We start from the raw sequence: 20,642 nt of genomic DNA on the forward strand, positions 1-20,642 counted from the left end.
CAGGAGCCCCTCTTTTGCTTCCCCCAGCCCAGCAGGATGGAAACTTGAAGGCTGAAACTGACCTGTTTTCCCCAAGTCCTTCTCCCCTTTCACCCCCATTAGTGTTGCATGCACAGATTTTAAAGAACCCTGAGAGCACACTTTCCCAACCTGAAATAACTCAAGGTTGTTTACATCCGACTAGGTTTCTAATCAGAAATCCTGCCTCCTTCCTGGGACCAATCTTGGGTTCCACCAGAGCCCTTGGCTGGGTCTCAGTAACACAGCCCTGACAGTGACCTTTCCCAACCGACATTCCTTTCACCAACCTAGCTTTGAGGGGGTGGGGAGACACTGCTGCTGCCGCAGAACAGAAACAGGGTCAAGTAGAGGGCTCTTCTCTACTCTAGGTGTCCAAGGCAGGTGGGAGAGCACTTCTCCCTCCCGTTCCACCACAAAGGCAGGTGCTTGCTGTGGTTCTGAGGGCCAAGCCTTCCTGCTGTCTCTCTTCCATTTCAGGGCCTTGAGCTGCTTGGAGAAAGGCCACTGATGCCTCCTTCAGCCACTTGTTACCCTCCAAAACCTTAACGAAAGCTGATAGCAGGGAACAGAAAGGGAGTGAGCCCAGGAATGGAGCTGGCCCCAGGGGAGAGAAACGGAGATAGCTGGGCTGTGGTTAAGTCATTTATTGATTTTATTTCTAAAACCCACACAGCGCCACTTTGCCTCTTCCAGAGCTTCAAAGAGCTAATTAACTACCCCATGAGCCCACCAGGGAAACCAAGCTTGTGGGGGGAAGCAATGAGATGAAGCCGAGGTCAAAGAGAGTTGCCAGGCCCCAGGCCCTGCCCCCATTCTGTCAGCTAAGAACAAAGAGAAAAGATCTCCCTGCTCCCTTTCAGTCAACTGAAGTTTAGGGCTTGCTTAGGAAGACCCAGGGAACAGGTCTGGGTTCTGAGGCTTCATTAACCCCTGCGGGGCCTACAGCAAACACAGGCACCCTGGATGGGGCCCAGACACGCAAGGCTCTGCTCCAGATAAAACAGCAGCGGCCAGCCCCAGCCTGAAGCTGGAAAGCAGCCCAGGCCAGCGTTGTGCTGTCCCCGCTGGCCAGGAGCCGTGGGCAACAGAAGCTTGCTGTCCCTCAGCCTCCTGGAAGGAAGGAAAGCTAGTGGGGAAGGGCAGGCCCCAGCGCAGCTCTCCCCAAGGGAGCTGTATAGCAAAGCAGCAGCAGCTGAACAAGACCCTCACTGCCCCATGTTATGTCCTGAGATGGATTTTTCTGGTGCCACCATGGGCCCTATCTACCACCCCAGACACCAAAGACCAAAACAGCCTGAGACCCTCTGCGAAGTGCTTACAAAGCACAAGGTGAGTCCTTCTCCCGCCCCACCTCTCCCCGAAGCCTGCAATGTGGCAGGCTGCGAGTCACCAGCAGAGAGAGAAAAAGCCACTTGACGGTTTTAACTTTAGCAGCTCTGAGCCTGACAGGCAGGATTAGTTTTGGCTTGACCTTTAGTGCCGATGCCTCCCTAGGCCCAGGACCTCACAGTCAGGTGGCAGCTTCCAGGTACAAATCACAACTGGAGCTCATCGCATGGGGAGGTCCAAGCCCCAGGGAAAGGCCTTCGAAAAGAGAGACCAGGGAGGGGGTCACCAGGTTCTCAGCCACTAACTACTAAGGCAGAGGGAGGAGGTGGGGCCACCCACACACCAGCTTCCCCCAGCGAAACTGCACAGGGAGGTAGATGGGGGCTTCCTTAATGAAGGTCCCAGAGGCTCTCCAGGAAGAAAAGGACAAGTGCGGCCAGGAGCTGAACGCAGGTAAGGTAACTGGTGCTGGTGCTGATGGTGGCAGAGGGCATTTAAAAAAAAAAGGAAATAAACAGACCCAGAAAACCACACTGCTCTTTTATTCAATGGAACATCCCCCTTTAACGCAGTGTTGAATCATACACCAAAAAAAAAAAAAAAAAAAAAAAAAAGCCCAGAGAAATTTCTGCAGATAAACCAGTGAAGAGAACGCGCATTATACATTATTATCAACATAATCACACCATTAAGAAGAAGGAGGAAAAAAAGGAAGCAGAACGGAAAACAAAGGGCTCAAACCCCTAGACACTGCAATACACTGACATTTGGGACTAAAATAAATTTGAAAAGGAAACCTTCCAGGAAAGAGAGGAACAAATGGAATCTGAGGCAGCTCAGGTGCTCAGGGGCGTGAAAAGGGCGCTCCTGGCTGGCAGACAAGCCCACGGCAGCGTAGGTGGCCCCGACTGCTGGCAGGGATGCCAGGACGGAAATGGACCCTGGACCTGGGGGTCAACCCGCTAGTCTACAAAGGTGACAGAGACAAAACCCCACGCTTAAAATTAGGGGGAAAAAAATCTCAGGGCGACTACGGCACCTTGAAAATCTTAGAACCAAAGGAACCCCCCACTAGCCTGACACTGGTGGCCAAAAGCCTTTGCCTAAGAACCATTTGTTCCTCTCTCCTTAGAAAGAGAAGAACGAGGAATGAAAAAGGGAAAGGAATCTAATTGCAGCAGAAGACCGGGGAGAGCATCTCCTTGGACGGAGTCTGAAGAAAGGAAAAGATAAGGAAATAACAAAGGAAAAAGAAAAAATTAATAAAAAATTTCACAATATGGAGCCAGCGTGTTCCGATTCCGTCCATAAAATATAACTCAGGCTGCTTTGCCGAACCATCCTGTCCACCAGGGGCGCTGCTGAGGCTGTCTGCCTGGAAGGGTCACCAATGGGCGCGGAAAGTCCTCACTCTCATGGCTCGGGCCATCGCCGCCGCGGGGAGGGATCCTGGCGGCCCGGTTTGGGGAGAGGCAAAGGGATTTGGGTGAGGAGAGAAAGAAGACAAAGAAGACACTCGATGCTACGGGGCGCCAGGAGAGCCCAAGCTGGCGCCCCTACTACCACCTGCCCGTTCCTAAGCGAGGCCTCAGTCGCTTGGCCCAGCCCGGTGCGTGCACACACACACATGCGTGCACACAATCACATGCGTGCGTCCCAATGTCTGGCTCCATATGGTGAGGTTCGGCGTGTGTTTAAACGAGACCAATTCTCTCTATATATAATATATATTTTCTTAAAAAACCGAGTCTAGTTCTGTGGTGGAGGCGGTGGGGGAGCTGGAGGCATCCCGAAGGGTGGCATGCCGGCCACCCCCATGCCCATCATGGTGACAAAGTTAGAAGGGTCCATGGGAGGCGGAGGAGGAGGGGGCGGGGCATACATCATGCCGGCGGAACCAGGCGGCGGAGGCGGCGGAGGGGGAGGGGCCCCGGGCGGCAGAGGCGGCTGGACCCCTGGGGGCAGGGGCACCATAGTGGGGTTGCCTTGCATCTGAGGGGCTCCTGGAGAAGCTGCGGCAGCCGCCTGCTGCTGTTGCCATGGCGGGATGGACCCTGTGCCAGCGCTCGTGGTGGTAGTCGTCGTATCTGGGGTGGTAAAGAAGCCCAAGGTCACACGCGCGGGGGCACACCGCGGCTCTCTGCGGCTGCTTGCCTTGGGATGGGGGGGCGAGGGACGCCTGCTCCTGGCTTGGCATGCGGTACGGTGGTGGGGGGCGGGCGGGCAGGGCTGTCCTGGCGATGGGGGTGGAGGGGTGGGCAGGACTACCCTGGGGTCAGCCTCAAGGTCTCTAGGCTTAACAGAGTAAGCCCTTTGTCACCAATGCCCCTGGAAGGGCTGAGGGGAAGGTACCAGACACAAGAACCGGCTCTGACATCCCTCCGCCCATCCGCCGCCACCACCGAACGGCACATTCAACCTCAAGGCCACAGCTACTCTCCCCGCTGCCCCCATCCCATCCCCGCAGTCTCTCAGGCCCCAATCACATCCCTCTCCAGAGCAGGCATGCACCACCCCAACCCGGGCCTAACGCGTAGGCTTGGGCCAGCCAGCAGCTCACCCAGCAGAGAGCCTGGACTTCTGGCACCCTACCTAGGATGGCGGCTCCCCTCCAGGCCCCCCCAAACTTCTCCCCAGACACAACCACACCAAACGTCAGCTCTCCTCCCCGAGGCCCCCGGGGGCCACAAGGCCCTTGTTTACCCTGCAGCAGAGACCAGAGTCTCGCCCCAAGGTGTCTGCCTGCCTGTCTGCCAGGGTCTCTCATTCCTCTCAGCCCTCTCCCCCGCAATCCCACCCACCCCCACAAGCCCAAAATATTCCACTCACTTTGCTGCCATGGCAAAGGGGTACTGGAAGCCATACTGCTGCTGGGCGGAGGGGGTGGTGGAGGCTGCTGCTGCTGCTGCTGCCATGGGGGAAGAGGACCAGAGGGAGGGGGTGGAGGCTGCCCACTGGGAGGCGGCGGCGGCGGCGGCATCATGCCCATAGGTGGTGGCGGCATCATACCTGCAGGCAGGTGGAGACAGGGGTGAGGCCTCAGGGGAAGAAAGGGATTTGCAACAGAGCCCCCACTCACTCCCAGGCCTGGGAGGCGACACCCCAAAGTGAGCAAACGGCCAGGCTCCATTACCTTTTCCTTGATGCAGGCGATAGACCCCAGAGCCCACAGGCGTACTTCCCAGGTACTGATCTTGATGGAAGGAAAGAGCAGGAACTTAGCAGGACATTGGAACTGGCCAGGGAGGATGCCGCCCCACCAGCAGCTTAGCCGCACAGCTTGCAATCACTACCCGCACAAGAGCAGTTCTGGGACTCCGCCTCTAAGCAGCAGGCTTGTGCCTACCCCACACAGAGGTCCCTCCCTCAACCAGGATGGAACCTTCTTCCTGGCCTGGAGCCCAAGCCTTGGCAAGAGACTCAGTACCAATACCCGACCGCTCTGAGACCTGCTTCCAGTGTGCAGTGACGATACAAACCCTTGCTTATCCCAAAGCCCCAAGGTTTCTGGTCTGACACTTACTTACCCATTGGAGGAGGGCCATGGTGCCCAGGTGGGTGGGGGCCCTGGTTCATCGGTGGTGGCGGCGGCTGCATCCAAGGAGGAGGGGGTCCATTCGGGTTGTGCTGCATGGGATGTCCACCGTGCCCGCCCGTCAGGCTGGGTAACGGGTGTGGGAAGCTGTGCGGGCCACCTCCGGGCCCACCAGGGCCACCTCCGTGCATGCCATGGTAGGGCCGACTCTCTGACGGGCCAGAATTCATCCAGGGTGGGCGGCTCTGGGTAGTGGACATGAGAGACTACGTGAGAGCATTTCCCGCCAGCGTCCCTGCCTGCTCCCCCTGGTGGCAACACTGTTCTTTCGGCTATGCCACAGGACCAGGACACAAGGACAAGATCTTCCCCAAACTGAGAGGTCCCCAAACATTCCTGACGTCCCGAAAGAACAATGTTGCCGCCCATGTCCACCTGTTCTACCCAAAGCACCTGGCCACGTTCCCCCAGTCTCTTCAGAAGAGAAGGGGGGCCAGGCTGTAAGAACCAGCCCTTGAAGCTCACCGGCGGAGGTGGATTGCTGGCGGGAGCAGCGGGCCGAGGTGCACTGGCCAGGGGTGTGGTGGCAGGCCCAGAGGTGGAGCCCACAGATGCGGGCACAGGTGCCTCCCCCAGTTCGGCCATGAGGGACAAGTATTCTTTATCCATCCGCGCTTTATCCTGAGCTGACTGAGGGTCACCAGGCCTGAAGGTGGGGTGGGGGACACAAAAAGAGAAAAGGAAAAAAACCTCCTTAAGATAGAAACCTTTACTCTGAGAAATTTACACAGAGAAAGTTCTGAGGAATTCAGAACTTCCTAACCCCTTCCTCAAAACAGTCTCATCAGCTCTTCAGTTCCATGCCCAGCTCTGCCACTGGGATTACATGTACCTCTGCCACAGCAGAGACCCTTAGGGCAAGAACAGAGAGAGGAAGCACCAGACCAGAGCCAACCACGCCAGCCAGGAAAGCACAGGTTTTTCTACAATAGCAAGTTTCATCAATTTCTACATTCCAGGTCTGAAGGAAGGAACACCTATGCCAAGACCGAGCAACTGCCAGAACTTCCTTAACAAAGCTTTTTATATTTGCCACCCGAAGTAGAAAAACACTGCTATCAAATGCTGGTTTGCAACTGGTCGAAACTGCACAGGATTGCTGTCTTCTTATACCCACCTTAAGCAACAAATGGCAGTTAACATTAAGCCACTGTGAAAACACCTATACCCAGAAGGGAAGTTTTCCAGTTTCCCTGGGCTCAAGATAAGCAATAAAATAGGGATGTTTTGCATCAGCTGTTTCTAATCATTCTGGGTTTTCAATCACACCATTACAGACCACATTCACAGAAAGAAAGCTTCTCTTGGGTCTGCAGGTTAACAGGAACCGTCCCGTATACCACGGGCTACCAGGAAACCCTCACCTTTGGAATTTGCAATCGGAAGCAATGTGGCCAGCCCCTCCACACTTGGTACACACTGTGGTATTGGTAATGCTGCGGGTCTCCGAGCTCTGCCAGGGTCTTAAGATCCTGTTGACAGAAAAAAGTCACCTGAAGGGCTATGGCCAATCACCCTTCTTCCATAGGTTCTTCAGGTCTCTGTGCACTCCCCTCTAAACTAATCACATACACACCTGTTATCATCTTCCCGAAGGGTCCCATTCAAACGAGCCAACTCTCGAAGCTGCATCTTCCGTAGATCGTTCTGGTCCTCAGGAGTCTCGATACCCTGCTTCAGAATGTTTCTTATCTGGTGGAGATGCAACGGGCACAGTTATGTAAGTCCTGGGACACCACCTAGAATTCTGGCTAGAGGCTTCCTTTCTGGCTCCCTCACCTGTTCTACTGCTTTCTTCACATTCTCCATGGTATTGGCAGTAACCAGGGCATGAAGCGGCTCATCTTCTCCTGGCAGCATCTGGCCATCTTTGCGCCCGACTTTCCCTTCTTTCACAGAGCCTTTCCCCCGGATCATGATCTTGGCATTACACTCCTTCTCTATGTTCTTCAAGGTGTTCCCTCTGTCAAAGGCAGAAAAGACCACTATCATACCCGACACACAAATTCACATGCCAGAGTGGCTCGCTGCGCATTGGAAGGAAACCGTGAGTGCAGAGAATGGGATTTTCCCACCAAGAGCTCCTCTAAGTTAAGGTCACAGACACAGCAATCCTCAAGATCTGACTTCCCTGCGGTGAAATGGGGAAGTTAAAGAGATTTTCTCACAAAAAGGCATGCACTCGGCCAAAGTGAACATCCTACCAAAAACAGGAAGATAAGCCACCAGTGGCACCCAAATAGGCACAAGACAGACACACCTCCCAGGTCCTTAGGAATTCTATAGTCCACAGGATAGTAGTTACTCACCTGGGCCCAATCAGCAGCCCCACAAAGTTGATTTCTGGATACTCATCTTGTGGAATCATTACTTTATCGCTCACACGTGTTGCTGGAGGTCTAAGAAAGAAAAGACTCATAGACTCTGCACACTTCCAAGACGACACAAATCGACAGCTCTTCTAGAACTAACCCGACACCACTTGTTAATTACAGGTGACTGGGGGTAAGGAATAAGAGGTTAGTACCAAAATTGCTCTACCAGACCACACTTAATCCGCAGGTGTCCTTGTCCCAGGTCACCTGGCCCCCACTTACTTGTAATCTGCAGGTGGCTTGAAATCAGGGTTGAGGGCAACCATTTCCGTGATGAGGTTATGCCGCTCCTCTTCAAGCTTTTTGCGGGTGCGGAACTCGCGAGTGTTAAGCCTCTTCCCCTCGCTATTGTAGATGGGCTCGGGGGAAGGGGACCTGTGGGAAACAGACCACCATCACTGTTCTGCCTTCACTTTTCTCTCATTCCCACACGGGCTAAAATAAGTCTTCCCCAGCCCCTCTGCCTCTCAGACCCTAACTCAACACTCTTCGGAGGAACCGACCATAACGTGTGCTATTCACGATCGTGTGGAATGAGGAGGTGGAAGCTGGCTTAGCATTAGGGGGACTGGGGTGTGTGTGAGAAAGAAAAAAGTAGTTTTGCTTCTAAAAGTGATAAGAGGAAAAAAAGTCTGTCCTTCTGGGGAAAATCTCTAGATTGTAAATGGCAAGGACAGTATCATCCTCTGGAATCTTCTTGCCAGATATGAATTTGCTTTCATTTGAAAAAAAAAATTAACATTACAACTTTATGAACCACGGAAACCCCAAGTTTAGGTAAAACGTTAACTCTTGCAGAGCTCATGTCCTATCAGGAAGAGAGTCTACACCCCTACCACATAGTAAGTCTGAGCTCTTTAACCCAATGCAACTGGGACTCAAGGCTACTGCAGCTACTTGGCCCCCACAATGGAGAGAGATGGTTCAAGGCTTCGTCTCTGCTTTTCCTTCAATGGCCTGGCTGGCTGTGTCCAAGGCCCAGGAGTCAACCTGTTTTCTGGCTGTTCGAGGTTGGGGAGTCTGGGTAGAGAAAACGGTTAAATTGCTAAAGCAGCTTCTGTGAGAGGCTGCAAATGCAGATTTGGTCAAGTACTTGTCTAGGGTCTGAACCTGCAAACAGCAAGGGGAAAACCTATGATTCTCCACCAGAGTTTACAAGTCCAGAAAGCAGATTTTCTCTCTCTCTTTTTTTAAGGAGTAAAATGCTGTTGCTACAAGTAAAAAATAGTAATGATAAAATGGTCAGTTTACCACAGCTGGATTTTGCGGTAATTAAAAAAAAAAAAAAGAAAAGTTACACTCCTAGAATTCTGAGTTAAGATTACAAAAAGGACCATAGCTTGATATTCTGAATGAAAATTTAGTAGCAGCTGCAAGAAGGGAAGAGACCATGTGGATCAGGTTATTTTAAAAACATCCTGAAAGTAGTCAAAGACTCCTATACCCTTGATTTAGTTGAGAGAACCTTGCCTAGTTGGAGAGCAAGGACTGAACTCGGCTGCTCCCACTGTCTTCAGCCTAAAGGGAACCATGTCATACCACGTTACACACACGATGGAATAAAAGGTCAGGTTTGTTCATGGCTAATGACGGCTAAATGACACCTCCGTTTCTAGCATTTGTATAAACTGTTAGCACAATCCAATAATAGTGAACAAAAACAAACATACCCCAGCTTATTAGACTATCATCTTACACATTTAAGTCTATAAGAGATTTTAAAGCATTTTTAACTGTGCAACTTGAGCAAAATCAAAATGGCATAAAGTGGCTTCATACTGAGAATTCACCTTCTTAAGAAATAATCTTAGTAAGAAACTCATAGCATTTCCCTCCAACCTGGGTTCTTTCAAAGCAAAACCATAAGGCATTAATTAAGGCCTCTTTCAAACTGAATACAAGGGAGGAAAAAAAAACTCTGCTCTGTTTTTATTTCTAACATGTTTGACATTTCTAATTCCCACCTCATTCATAGCTGTCTAGATTAAGCATTTCTGGCTAATCACCAGTTTTACCAGCACCAAATTGGTCATATAAAAGCCCCGCAACAGTGAACCTCTTTCCAAATTGTGGAAGTGAAAGGCAAAAGCCAATATTCTAGAGGTCAGATTGGCCCAACTTCTTCGCTTTGAATAGGCATTGTATTATAGATCATCTAGTTTCTAATCCAAATTCTCCAGGAAGCAAAGGTTTGTTAAAAATTCAACTTTTTGAGGAATTGCCTGGTAACCTGTAGACATGTTATTAAAGGGAAAAAGGCCAAAAAGGCACTAACAGTTGTGGTCTACAACCTATAATTCAAATCTTAAAAAAAAAAAGTCAAAATATAAAACATAATACAACCCTCCAACCAAAATCTACTGATGAAAAAATAATAAATTTAATTAAATAAAATTAAAAGCGTCAATATGGAGAAATAAGTTAATTTGTTTCCTGACAAAGGGCAGCAGAAAGATGCTTAAGTGAGTGGCTTCTAAAACCATTACATCATCTTCCTGATTTAACAAGTTATTAAAATGGGTAACAAAAGCCAAAACACTACTTGTTTAAAGCAAAGTGTTTTGAACTATGCTGCATGCACTAAGAGAAATTTCACTGAGGGAGGCGTACTGCCCTTCTATTAAATGGACCAGATTTTAGCTGCTCAACTATTAACCTGCCAATAAAATTCCTGTTTAAAAAGTTCATTTCCCTCAGACTTTTTACTTTTCAGAGGTGAGAGAAATTATAAACTGAAATGACAAGACCACAGCTGTTTGAAGACCACACTCCCTTAAAAAAAAAAAAAGTAATTTAGGGTTGGTTGCTTGCCTTCCCCAACAGCTGAGAATATTATGGCCCCTCCCAACACCCCCAGGCAATGGCCAAGGCTGAAAATTAACTGGCAGTGAAGGAAGTTGGTTAGAATCTTGTCTATTTTAAAACCATGTCAAAACCATGAGCAGAAGACTGCAGCAATGAGCTGACCAGAATGAATTTCTGGCCTTCTCAGATTCAGTGATGTTCAAAAATATTCTTATTCCCTACATTGTGTAGTACCTGTGAGGAAAACTTTACACCTGGGCTGTCAGCCAAAGCAGGTACTGAAATGGCTGGTTAACGGGCCACCTCACTGTCCCTACCGGTGGGTAAATCAGGTTAAAAATCTACATGCTTACCAAATGAAAACCGGTTGTCCGTTTTCCTGTAACTTTCGATTCTGCTAGTAATTAAATTTCATTCCAATTTTCTAACTGATGACTGACCATATTATACTGCTAATTTACACTCTAGTTCCCAGAATGGTCACAGTACCAGTCTTCTTACTAGGATTTTATTGAACTGACACAACATGTTGCCACCAGTAAAACGTATTGAGAAAAAGGTAAAAGCGTTACTGTCAGCTGGTTAAAACTGTTTCCCAACCTGTCCTCAGGGTTAGGGGGGATGCCCAGGTCTCCTGTGCGCAGTTTACGAGTCAGGTCTTCTATCTGCAGTTGCACTGGAAGAAACCAGGTTAGGAAAGAAAAAAAAAGGATGGAAAAAAGACAATGTTACCAAAAAACATCTCAAATCTCAACAACAAGCATGAAGAACTCGGAGACTTTGAAAGGGACGACTGATCAGTGAACACATTGAGGCAAAAACCCCCAACCACCTATTGGCAGGAGTCCATTTACATCTATAAGTATCTTTCACTTCAAAATGGTTATCACTTAAGGAAGCAAACAATTTGTTGGAAGAGGGGTTAGCAGTATAGACTGTTCGCTAAGGCTAACATCAAAGCAATTATTAGGAGGTGTCTCACCTCTCCCTCCCCACCAGCTTGCTATACAATTGGTGCCCAGAACTAAACCACGTTATCACCAGTATCCTGTTCCCTCCAAATTACATTCTTGAGTGCAAGACTCTTAGAGTTTATTTTTCCTTCATTAAATATTAATCATAACCCAAAATGAGACTCAATTAACATGGGACAAGGAAAAACACCAGTTAAGCAAGATCATTTTCATTGATACCAGGCTTAAAATTCCTTAAATAAGACATTTAATAACCAATTCAACAATCTCATATAAGTTTGTACATACTCTTTGTGTAAAACCAGATCCAAAGGATCTCCCAATACCTGTTGTTTTTTACTCAAATTTTATGACAATCCATATACCTTAATAAACCAGTAACCGTTAAGATGCAAGAAGTCTGTTTTTAGACTTGCTCCTTATGCGGGGAGTAAAAGTAGGGGTGCAGAGGATGAAAAGTGTGGGTCAAGGACAGTATGTGTGGCCCTCAGACCTTGACAAATGAGGCTGTATGTGAAAAAGAGAGATGAGGGTTTCACAAAAGTTCAGTGATTCCAGGGAAATATTACCCGGATGATTTCTCAAGATAATGGCACTGCATAGCCAGACCACTTTCTTCGGCATGCTGAAGACCACCTGTTTCTTACCTTTGTAGCATCTGAGTGTTCTAAACAGATACTTCTAAATAAGGGCAAGTTTTACTGGGTTCGGTTAAAGTTGAGTTTGCTCCAAGAATTAATGCATGTCTAACCCCAGACACTCTTCTAATTTTAAATACATCCTACAGGGATATATCACACAGCCACTCAAACTCTGAAGAAATGAAAATCCACATTAATATCAAGAGAAGATATTGGGGGCATTCTGTACAAGGCAGTATGTACCATGAAAGACAGAAATGCAGTAAGACACACATGGGCCCCTCAGCTCTTTTATGCCAGAAATGTTCTGACTTGGCTGTCAAGTATTAGCTCAACAGCTCAAGGTGAAAGTCACCTTCATGGAGATAGGCAGTCATCTTAACTGGACTGTAGGGGTGTGGGATCTGATCTGAGGAAATTGCTGGCACTTAAATCAAAAGGCTGCTATCTTCCTTGGAGCAGAGACCTACAGTAACCTAGGCTCTGATTCTCTCTACTTCGATTATAGCTATAAACAGCCCTCAGGGCCCAGAGCATTAACTCCCTCCAAGGGAAGAGAGTGGGAGATGTAAAGAATGAGTTTGTTTTTCCCATTTTCTACATCTGCTTGTGTCCTTGGAATATCACTCCACTAGGAACATTTTCATAAGGTTATCAAGACCCAGACCAGTCAAATATGAGACATAAAGGGATGGGTGGGAGTAGGTTGAACAGTGGGGAGAGAATTATTAGTATTGTAAAAAAGAGATAGACAATTCCAACACCTCAAAATTCTCAGCAATCTAGAAACACAAGAGATTAAGATCCTCAAGAACAACGGCCTTGAAGTTTTTTTATTCGTGAAGGCCACAACCTCACGGGTCTAGGAGGCGTCTGCCCTAATTTACTCCAAAGGGGATGTTTACTTGGTTAGTAACAAACGTTTATCAAGTGAACTATTTTGAGACACCTGCACAAGTACATAAATAAAGGTAAAACTTGCATTAATAACCTTGTATTTAAAAAAAAGGTAATTTTGAGGTTAATTTCATTTCTACTGTGGACATTCTTACTTCTCAAAATTTCTCAACAGTTAAGATATTTTATCCTAACCACCTCATTATTCCATATCCAAGCAGTATCCCTTTTCCTGCAGAGTTCTTTAGTAGTAAACACAAGAGCCCTCATTTCAAGACAGCTGTCCACAAAAGACCAAACCAGAAAAGATGCTAAAGGAAAGGTTAAATTCAACAAAATGGTAAAAAAGGGGTGCACTGTAAACACACTTTCAGAACCACTTTTTGATTAAACTGAGCTTTTTTTTCCCTTTTAGAAAGTACCTATAAAAAATAAAAGACCACATTTTAGGGAAGGGAGGAATATGAAATTATGGTGAAAGACCATGCTGTGAAAAAGGTACTTGGTTTACAATACCTGCAGTGTTCTCCACTGGGGCCGTGTCCAGAGAGGCATAAAACACTCACCTCATCAACTGGCAATGAACAGCAGCTGAAAAGGGTGGGGTGGGGTGCTGGACTGGGGACTATTCTCACTCCTAAGTGGGCCCCTCTACCCTCCTGGTACTCAGGGAGAACACTGCTGTTACCAACAGACCAAAACAAGGAGCTACAAATGCAGGACTCACAGAGCAAAAACTGATACATTATACCAAAGTCACAAGTACACCTGACCATACCTCCTCTCAAAAAAGAGAAAACTTTAAAGTCCCAAACTTTCAACAGATAAAATGTTGCTCAGAATAGTAACAATCCGAAAATGCATTTGGGTGCAGAACGTGTATTTACCTATATAAGCTCTTTCTTGTTCCCGAGTAAGTCCAGGGGGGATAACTGTAGGCATTCCCGGAATCACCGTCTTCTGTTCCATTGTGTCTTGGTTCCAGCGGCTCCTCTTCCGCTTCTTACTGGGAAAGTCTAAAAGAAATAAAGTTCATCAGATGCAAATATAAACTAGCAGAGGAAGTACCAACAGAAGTTTAGCATGCTTATGAGGATTACACACAACCTCAGCAGACTGTGAAACTGAGAGCTTGACCTAAAATGGAAACGGCAAAGAATCGAAGACCAACCTGAGAAGTCAAGAGACATGGCCACTAGAAGGGGACCTGGACCTGGGTCTGAAAAGTTAACATTTCACATTTATAATTTTTGCCCACAGAAATTCTGTGAAGTACGTAAACAAGGTAACAAATTTCAATGCATAAAGTTTCAAGTAGTAAAATAAACTATTGAGAAGATAATATACTACGTGGTTGTCCATAAACACCTTAACAGCCCCAGAGAAGATAAGAGTAGACTAAACACTCAGACAAGCCTGTAAAGCAATATTGGGACCTGCTGGCTCCTCCCACCTCCCCATCAGCCACCTGTCTAAGGGGGCCAAAACACAACTAAACCTATAGTTACTAACTGAAAAAACTGGATTCTTCTGCAATATCACTTTTTTCTCAGAAATTTCTCAGAAATCAGCATTCAATTTTCCTGGCCAGTTGGACATTTAGTGTCTAAAAGATGCATCAAAAGTTCAACAAAGAACAAGCTATACAAAAACAGCCAAATCCTCCTTCTCCAGTACACAGGCAGAAACTCCCTAGCATTCGGTACACTAAAGTGTTCTTCTCAGGGGCCAGACCCAGGGGGAACGCCTCAAGAGGAGAAGGCATGTCACATTTCTTAGGTAGACAAAGGGAGATTAAGAAACAAACAGAATTTCCTCCCCCAAAAACAGCCACAAAAAAATCGGACCCAACCATCCTCTGAAGACTTTCAACCTCTTTGGTTCTCTGTAGTGAAAACCCTGCCTTACTGTAGCACTCGAGGAGCTACTCTGGGTACTTTTCTCCCTTTATGACTCTTCTACAACCAGGAAAAGGACGCTCCACGTCATCAACTGACCCTTTCACACCCTCCAGACTTGCACACCCAACACCCCATTCACTCACTCGACCCCCTCCACGCCTCTCCCCTACACCAGGATGGAGAGCAACAGAGAGTCCCCCCACCTAGGCTTTCAGGCTGGCCGCAAAGCCCGGCCGCCACACTGCGCCTGCGCACAACAAACTTCCTCCCGCCAGGCCCCCCACCCCTAACGCGCGTGCGCACTCGAGGCCCGAGAACTCGGCCGCGCGCCCCGTGGCGCCTCCGCCCGGGTCTCCCCGTGCGCGCGCGCCCCAGCCGCGTGCAGCCGCCGTCGCCGCCGCCGCGCGCCCCTCAGCCGGCCGGGCCCATCCGCGCAGCGCCTGTCGCGCTCTCTCGGCCCGACTCACCTCCTCCGCCACCGGCCGGGCCCGGCTGCTGGTCCTGACGCGGCGGCTGGGGTGGCGGCGGCGGCTGCGGTGGCGACACGCGCTGGTAGAGTGGCGGCGGAGGGGGCGGCTGCGGCGGCGGGTACGAGGAGCCCGGAGAGGGCGGCGGCGGCTGCTGGGGAGGCGGGGGGGGCGGCGGCGGGGGCGGCGGGGGCGGCGGCGGCAGCGCCGCGAAGGGGAAGGCCGCGGTCAGGGCCCCCACCGAGCCCACGGGCGGGGGCGGCGGCGGCCCGGACACCAGCAGCCCCGTCCCAGGCCCGGGGGCAGGCGGTGGCCCCGGCTCGAAGCCCCCTTTGGGGCCAGGGAGGCCCAGCTTACCCAGCGGCGTGGCGTTCGCTCCGGTCGCCATGGCGCCCCCCAGGGACCGGCACCGGCGGCTCCTCTTCGGCGGCGGTTTCTCCTTCGCGAATCTTTTGGGGGGAGGGGACCTGACTGTGCTGCCGCGGAGCGCGCGGAGCCCTTCCTCTCACGCGGCGGGCGGCGGCGGCGGCGCGAGACGCACAAAGAGGGAGGAGAGAGGGCGCCGCGGGGGCGGGTCGGGGGCGACGGGGCCGGAGCCTGGATTGGGCCGGGCCGAGGCAAGGGGTCGAAATCGGCGGCCTCCGATTGGCGGAGCCTTAGCCCTTCTCGATGCGCGCTGGGATTGGCCGGACCGTTAGGCCAGGCGAGGAAATGGCGGCTGAGGCTAGAGAGCTGGGAGGTGTCGCAGCGCGCACTTCATTTGTTACTGCGCGAACTGAGCTCGGAGTCCAGAAGGGAGGGGATAGGGTGGGGCAAACTCTGTGACGTTTGGGGCCAAGCGCTCTCCCATTGGCTGGAGTTGATGGAGTCAATCAAACTCGGTTGCGTCGTAGTGTCATGGGATTGGCTGTCGCTGGTTCGATTCTTTAGTCTACTCCCTTCCCCCGGGGAGTAGTTTCGCTGGGTTTAAGCGCGAGGTCGCAGCGCAGAAGCCCGGGCGAAGGAGATTTAGGGTCGCGGGGAACGGAGCAGCAGTGCGCATGCGTAGTTGGCGCAACCCCCCCCCCCCCGCCCCCCAGCACCTGGGTTCAGCCTCTGCCCTCGGGTCCGACGCGGAAGCCCTTGGTGACGTCAGTCCTCGATTCCGTTGGTAACCCGGAACCGAGGGACGGGGGAGGGGCTGGCACGGGCGGGTAAACCAGATTCGTTGACAACTCAGGTAAAAGGGGACTTCCTGCTTTTGAAAAAAAAGTGGAAAAAACAAAAGCTATGAAATAGTCTTGCTGACGGATTAAGAATGATATCTGAGCCGATGGAGGTACATATATCTTACGTGGAAAGCAATATGAAGTTGTCAATTCCAAAATTAGTTTACATATATAGTGCATTTTGATTAGAATCCCAACGAGGTTGGGGCTGATTAAATCATCTTTAAGTCATATAAAATAACTGAAAATAGTGGGGAAACTTGTAAACGAGATTGAGGCTTAGCTTCCCTTTCCAGATAATACACAGTATAAAAGACAGTAATGAAACAATGTGTTATTGTTGTAGGAAAAACAGAGTAGTGCAACAGAATAGAGTCTGGAAATTGATTCCCTACAATACCTGCCAAAAAGGTGGTATTTCAATTCAGTAAGGAAAAGATTTAGCTAGTAAATGGTATAGAGTCCTAAATCTAAACAATAAAACAGACACGATACAATTTAGGAGATTATCAGGGTCATCTAGGGGTAGAGACCTTATGAAGACAGGAAACTCAAAATATAAAGAAAAAATATACTTGATTACCAAAGAAACCTATGATAGAAGTCAACAGACAATAATACGTTAGGAAAATATACTTGCCATACATATGATAAAGAGCTAATATCTATAACATGCAAAGAAGTCTTGAAAACTAATTAGAAAAAAGACAAAAACAAGAGAAAATGAGCAAACACTGAATAGGCAAGTCTCAGAAGAGCAAATCCAAACAGCCAAAAAAACATGAAAGGTACTAACAGCCCAAGCAGGGGGGTGCAAATTAAGGTGATAATAAGAAATCCTTAAATAACAATCAAATAGAAAAAAAAAAGGGTGCTAACACCTACTATGAATTCTTTTTTGGAAAGCATTCTGTTACCTGCTAAAATTGTACCCCTTGCAGGAAAAATTTTAAAAATCTTTCAATGTAGCAGTCCAAGTCCTGGGAATCTGCCCCAAAGCAAGGCATGTGATTATATAATGTAATGAGTTCAAAGTCTTCTACTGCATTTACTGCAGCCTTGTTTGTAATGGCAAAAACCTGGAAATGAAGTAAATTACCATCAAAATGTGAATGGCTGAATAAACTAGATCACCCATAACTGGGATTCGTAGGCAGCCTTGGAAAGCAGTTAATCCACCAGGTTGGTGAACATATTAATGTAACAGGAGGGTGATGCATCCTGACTCCACGGGTCAGGGTGAAGCTCCTGGGCTCAGGACTCTTCCAGACCTTGCCACCCAACACATGTCTTCATCTAGCTGTTCATTTAAAAGTAGCCTTTAAAATAAATTGGTAATCATAAATATTGCACTTTCCTGAGTTCTGTGTGTCATTCTAGCAAATCATTGAACCTGAAGGGGGCTGTGGGAACCCCCGAATTTGTAGCCAGGTTGGACAGAGATGTGGGTAGCCTGGTGACCCGGGACTTGTGATTGAACTCCTTAACTTGTGGGGGCTTCCCCAACTCAGGTAATTCATGTCAGAAGTGAATTGCAGGGGACTTCCCTGGTGGTCCAGTGGTTAAGAATCCGCCTTCCACTGCAGGGGACCTGGGTTCGATCCCTGGTCAGGGAACTAAGATCCCACGTGCAGCAGGACAACTAAGCCCACGCACTGCAACTACTGAGCCCCCAGCCAAAACTAAGACCTGACACAGCCAAAAATAAATAAATAAAAAATTTTTTTAAAGAATTGAATTGTAGGACAGTTGGTATCAGAGAATTGGTGTCAGAACATAAAGAGTAAGAAGTTTCAGGATTTCCCTGGTGGTCCAGTGGTTAAGACTCTGCCCTTCCACTGCTGGGGACAATGGTTTGATCCCTGGTTGGGGAAGTAAGATCCTGCCTGCCGCAGAGTGCAGCCAAAAAAAAAAAAAAAACAGGTTTTGACCCCTACCTACTAATCCCTGGCGTTTTCTGTCTTTTAACTCTAATCTGATAGTTCAGAAACCCCAGGCCCCTGGCAAGATCGGGAGGTAGTATCATGCAGCTAGCTGAGCCTAGAGGGAGCAAATCCATGGCTGTTCACCACAACCAACCCCCCTCCACCCTGCATCCAGCCTTTGGAGAGCCCCATACATGATTCCATTGCCCGAATTAGGAGTAATAATATCTACGATGGAGTGAGCACACATGATGCACCAAGTACTTTTCATAACTTTTTTCCTCTGGAAAACCATGTTTATTTACAACTCCCAGTTAAAGGTAATTTGAACAAGGTGGGGGGATGGGTATTGGAATTTGTGAGTTAGCTACAGATTAGAAATAATAGCAAAGTAGTTATGTACAAATCACATATCTGGTAAAGGACTTTTATCCAGGGTCCCAAAACTCAACAATAATAAACAACTCCTGGGCTTCCCTGGTGGCACAGTGGTTAAGAATCCGCTTGCCAATGCAGGGGACACAGGTTCAAGCCCTGGTCTGGGAAGATCCCACATGCCGCAGAGCAACTAAGCCTGTGTAGCAACAGCTACTGAACCTGTGCGCTAGAGCCCCCGAGCCACAACTACTGAGCCCGGGTGCCATAACTACTGAAAGCCGCACGCCTGGAGCCCGTGCTCTGCAACAAGAGAAGCCACCGCAATGAGAAGCCCACACATGCTGTAACTAGAGAAAGCCCGCGCGCAGCAACGATGACCCGACACAGCCAAAAATAAATAAATAATTTTTTTAAAAAGGAAAGAAACAACTTGTGTGGTGATGGAGGTGTCAACTAGTTGTAATCATTTCACAGTATATATGTGTATCAAATCACACTGTATACCTTAAACTTACATGTTTTATGTCAATTATATCTCAATAAAGCTGGAAAAACCCCTATTTTTTAAAAGCAAAAGATGTTTTTTTCAATTTATTTATTTATTTTTGGCTACATTGGATCTTTGTTGTTGCGCGGCTTTCTCTAGTTGCGTCGGGGCGGGGGGGCTGCAGTGCGCAGGCTTCTCAATGCGGTAACTGCTATTGTTGTGGAGCATGGGATTTAGGCACACGGGCTTCAATAGTTGTGACACGTGGGCTCAGTAGTTGTGGCTCGCGGGCTCTAGAGTACAGGCTCAGTAGTTGTGGCACACGGGCTTAGTTGCTCCGCGGCATGCGGGATCTTCCCGGACCAGGGCTTGAACCTGTGTCCCCTGTGTTGGCAGGCGGATTTTAACCACTGTGCCACCAGGGAAGTCCCAAAGCAAAAGATTTGAATCCACACTTTACCAAAGAACTCACTTTATTGTGCTTTGCTTTACTGCACTTTGCAGATTGTGTTTACAAATTGAAGGTTTGTGGCAACAGTGTCAAGCCAGTCTGTTGGTGCCATTTTCCCAACAACATTCGCTCCCTTTGTGTATATCTGTCACATTTTGGCAGTTCTCACAATATTTCAAACGCTCAACCAGCAAAAAGATACAACTCGCTGAAGGATCAGGTGATGGTTAGCAATTTTATTTAACAATAAGGTATTTTTTAATTAAGGTGTATTTATTAAAGACATAATGCTATCACACACAATAGACTATGGTATATTGTAAACATAACTTTCACATGCACTGGAAAACCAAAAAATTCACGGGACTCCCTTTATTGTGGTGGCCTGGAACAGAACCTGCAGTATGTCTGAGGTGTACCTGTAGATGGTAAATAAGCGCAGGAAAAGATGCTCAACATCATTAGTCATGAAGGAAATACAAATTAAAACCACTATGAGATACCACTACATATGTGTTTGAGTGGCTAAAATTAAACAAGACTGACAATACCAAGTGTTAGCAAGGACTTGGAGGAGCTAGAACTCAACTACCCTCCTGGTGGGAATGCAAAATGGTACAACCACTTTGGAACACAGCTTGGTAGTTTCTTAAAAAGTGAGAGCTTCCCTGGTGGTGCAGTGGTTGAGAGTCTGCCTGCCGATGCAGGGGACACGGGTTCAGTGCCCCGGTCTGGGAAGATCCCACATGCCGCGGAGCAGCTGGGCCCGTGAGCCATGGCTGCTGAGCCTGTTTGTCCGGAGCCTGTGCTCTGCAACGGGAGAGGCCATAACAGTGAGAGGCCCGTGTACCGCAAAAAAAATAATAAATATTAAAAAAAATTTTTTTAAGTGAAATAAGATTTAAAATAATAATTTTTTAAAATTAGAATTAAACAAAAGAGAAAAAAAATGAAACAACACATACCATATGACCCAGCCCTTCCACTAGAAAGCATTTACTCAAGAGAAATGAAAGTATATATCCACACAAAGACACATACATGAATGTTCATAGCAACTTTATTTGTAATAAATAGTCCAAAACAGGAAACAGCCAAACGTGTATCAACAGGCGACTAGCTAAACAAACGGTGGTACATCCATATGATGGAATACTACTTGGCAATGAAAGGAATGACCATTAATAC

General features: G+C 48.3%; 1 protein-coding gene across 15 annotated transcripts; it reads right to left on the minus strand.

Moving 5' to 3' along the window:
* Window positions 1–638: 638 nt before the first annotated feature.
* SF1 (splicing factor 1) lies at window positions 639–15,827 on the minus strand. Of its 15 annotated transcripts, XM_029209188.1 has the most exons (14): window positions 15,363–15,827; window positions 13,525–13,653; window positions 10,726–10,801; window positions 7,543–7,695; window positions 7,255–7,344; window positions 6,725–6,908; window positions 6,522–6,637; window positions 6,310–6,417; window positions 5,411–5,591; window positions 4,878–5,151; window positions 4,484–4,543; window positions 4,180–4,359; window positions 3,233–3,437; window positions 639–2,799 (listed from the first exon to the last, which is right to left on the minus strand). In XM_029209188.1, exons 1-14 carry the CDS (start codon window positions 15,391–15,393, stop codon window positions 2,670–2,672), a joined length of 1,917 nt encoding a protein of 638 aa, XP_029065021.1. In that variant the 5' UTR covers window positions 15,394–15,827; the 3' UTR covers window positions 639–2,669. The 15 variants fall into 15 exon arrangements, with proteins under 15 accessions (XP_029065021.1, XP_029065014.1, XP_029065018.1 ...); XM_029209181.1 differs by lacking the exon at window positions 3,233–3,437 and having other exon boundaries at window positions 4,484–4,538; XM_029209185.1 differs by lacking the exon at window positions 3,233–3,437 and having other exon boundaries at window positions 4,180–4,258; window positions 15,363–15,793.
* Window positions 15,828–20,642: the final 4,815 nt, after the last annotated feature.

Source organism: Monodon monoceros, unplaced genomic scaffold, assembly GCF_005190385.1.
Source record: "Monodon monoceros isolate NGI ecotype Baffin Bay Population unplaced genomic scaffold, NGI_Narwhal_1 Super_Scaffold_7, whole genome shotgun sequence".
Classification (NCBI taxonomy): Eukaryota; Metazoa; Chordata; class Mammalia; order Artiodactyla; family Monodontidae; genus Monodon; species Monodon monoceros.

Bases quoted from the DNA above. Each gene is read 5' to 3' on its own strand.
- SF1 (XM_029209173.1), bottom strand. From the start codon at position 15,393: ATGGCGACCGGAGCGAACGCCACGCCGCTGGGTAAGCTGGGCCTCCCT. The intron at 6,638-6,724 runs GTGAGGGAGCCA...CATCTCCACCAG, and splicing joins TGAAGAAAGCAGTAGAACAG to ATAAGAAACATTCTGAAGCA. The intron at 4,360-4,483 runs GTAATGGAGCCT...ACCTGCCTGCAG, and splicing joins TCGCCTGCATCAAGGAAAAG to GTATGATGCCGCCACCACCT.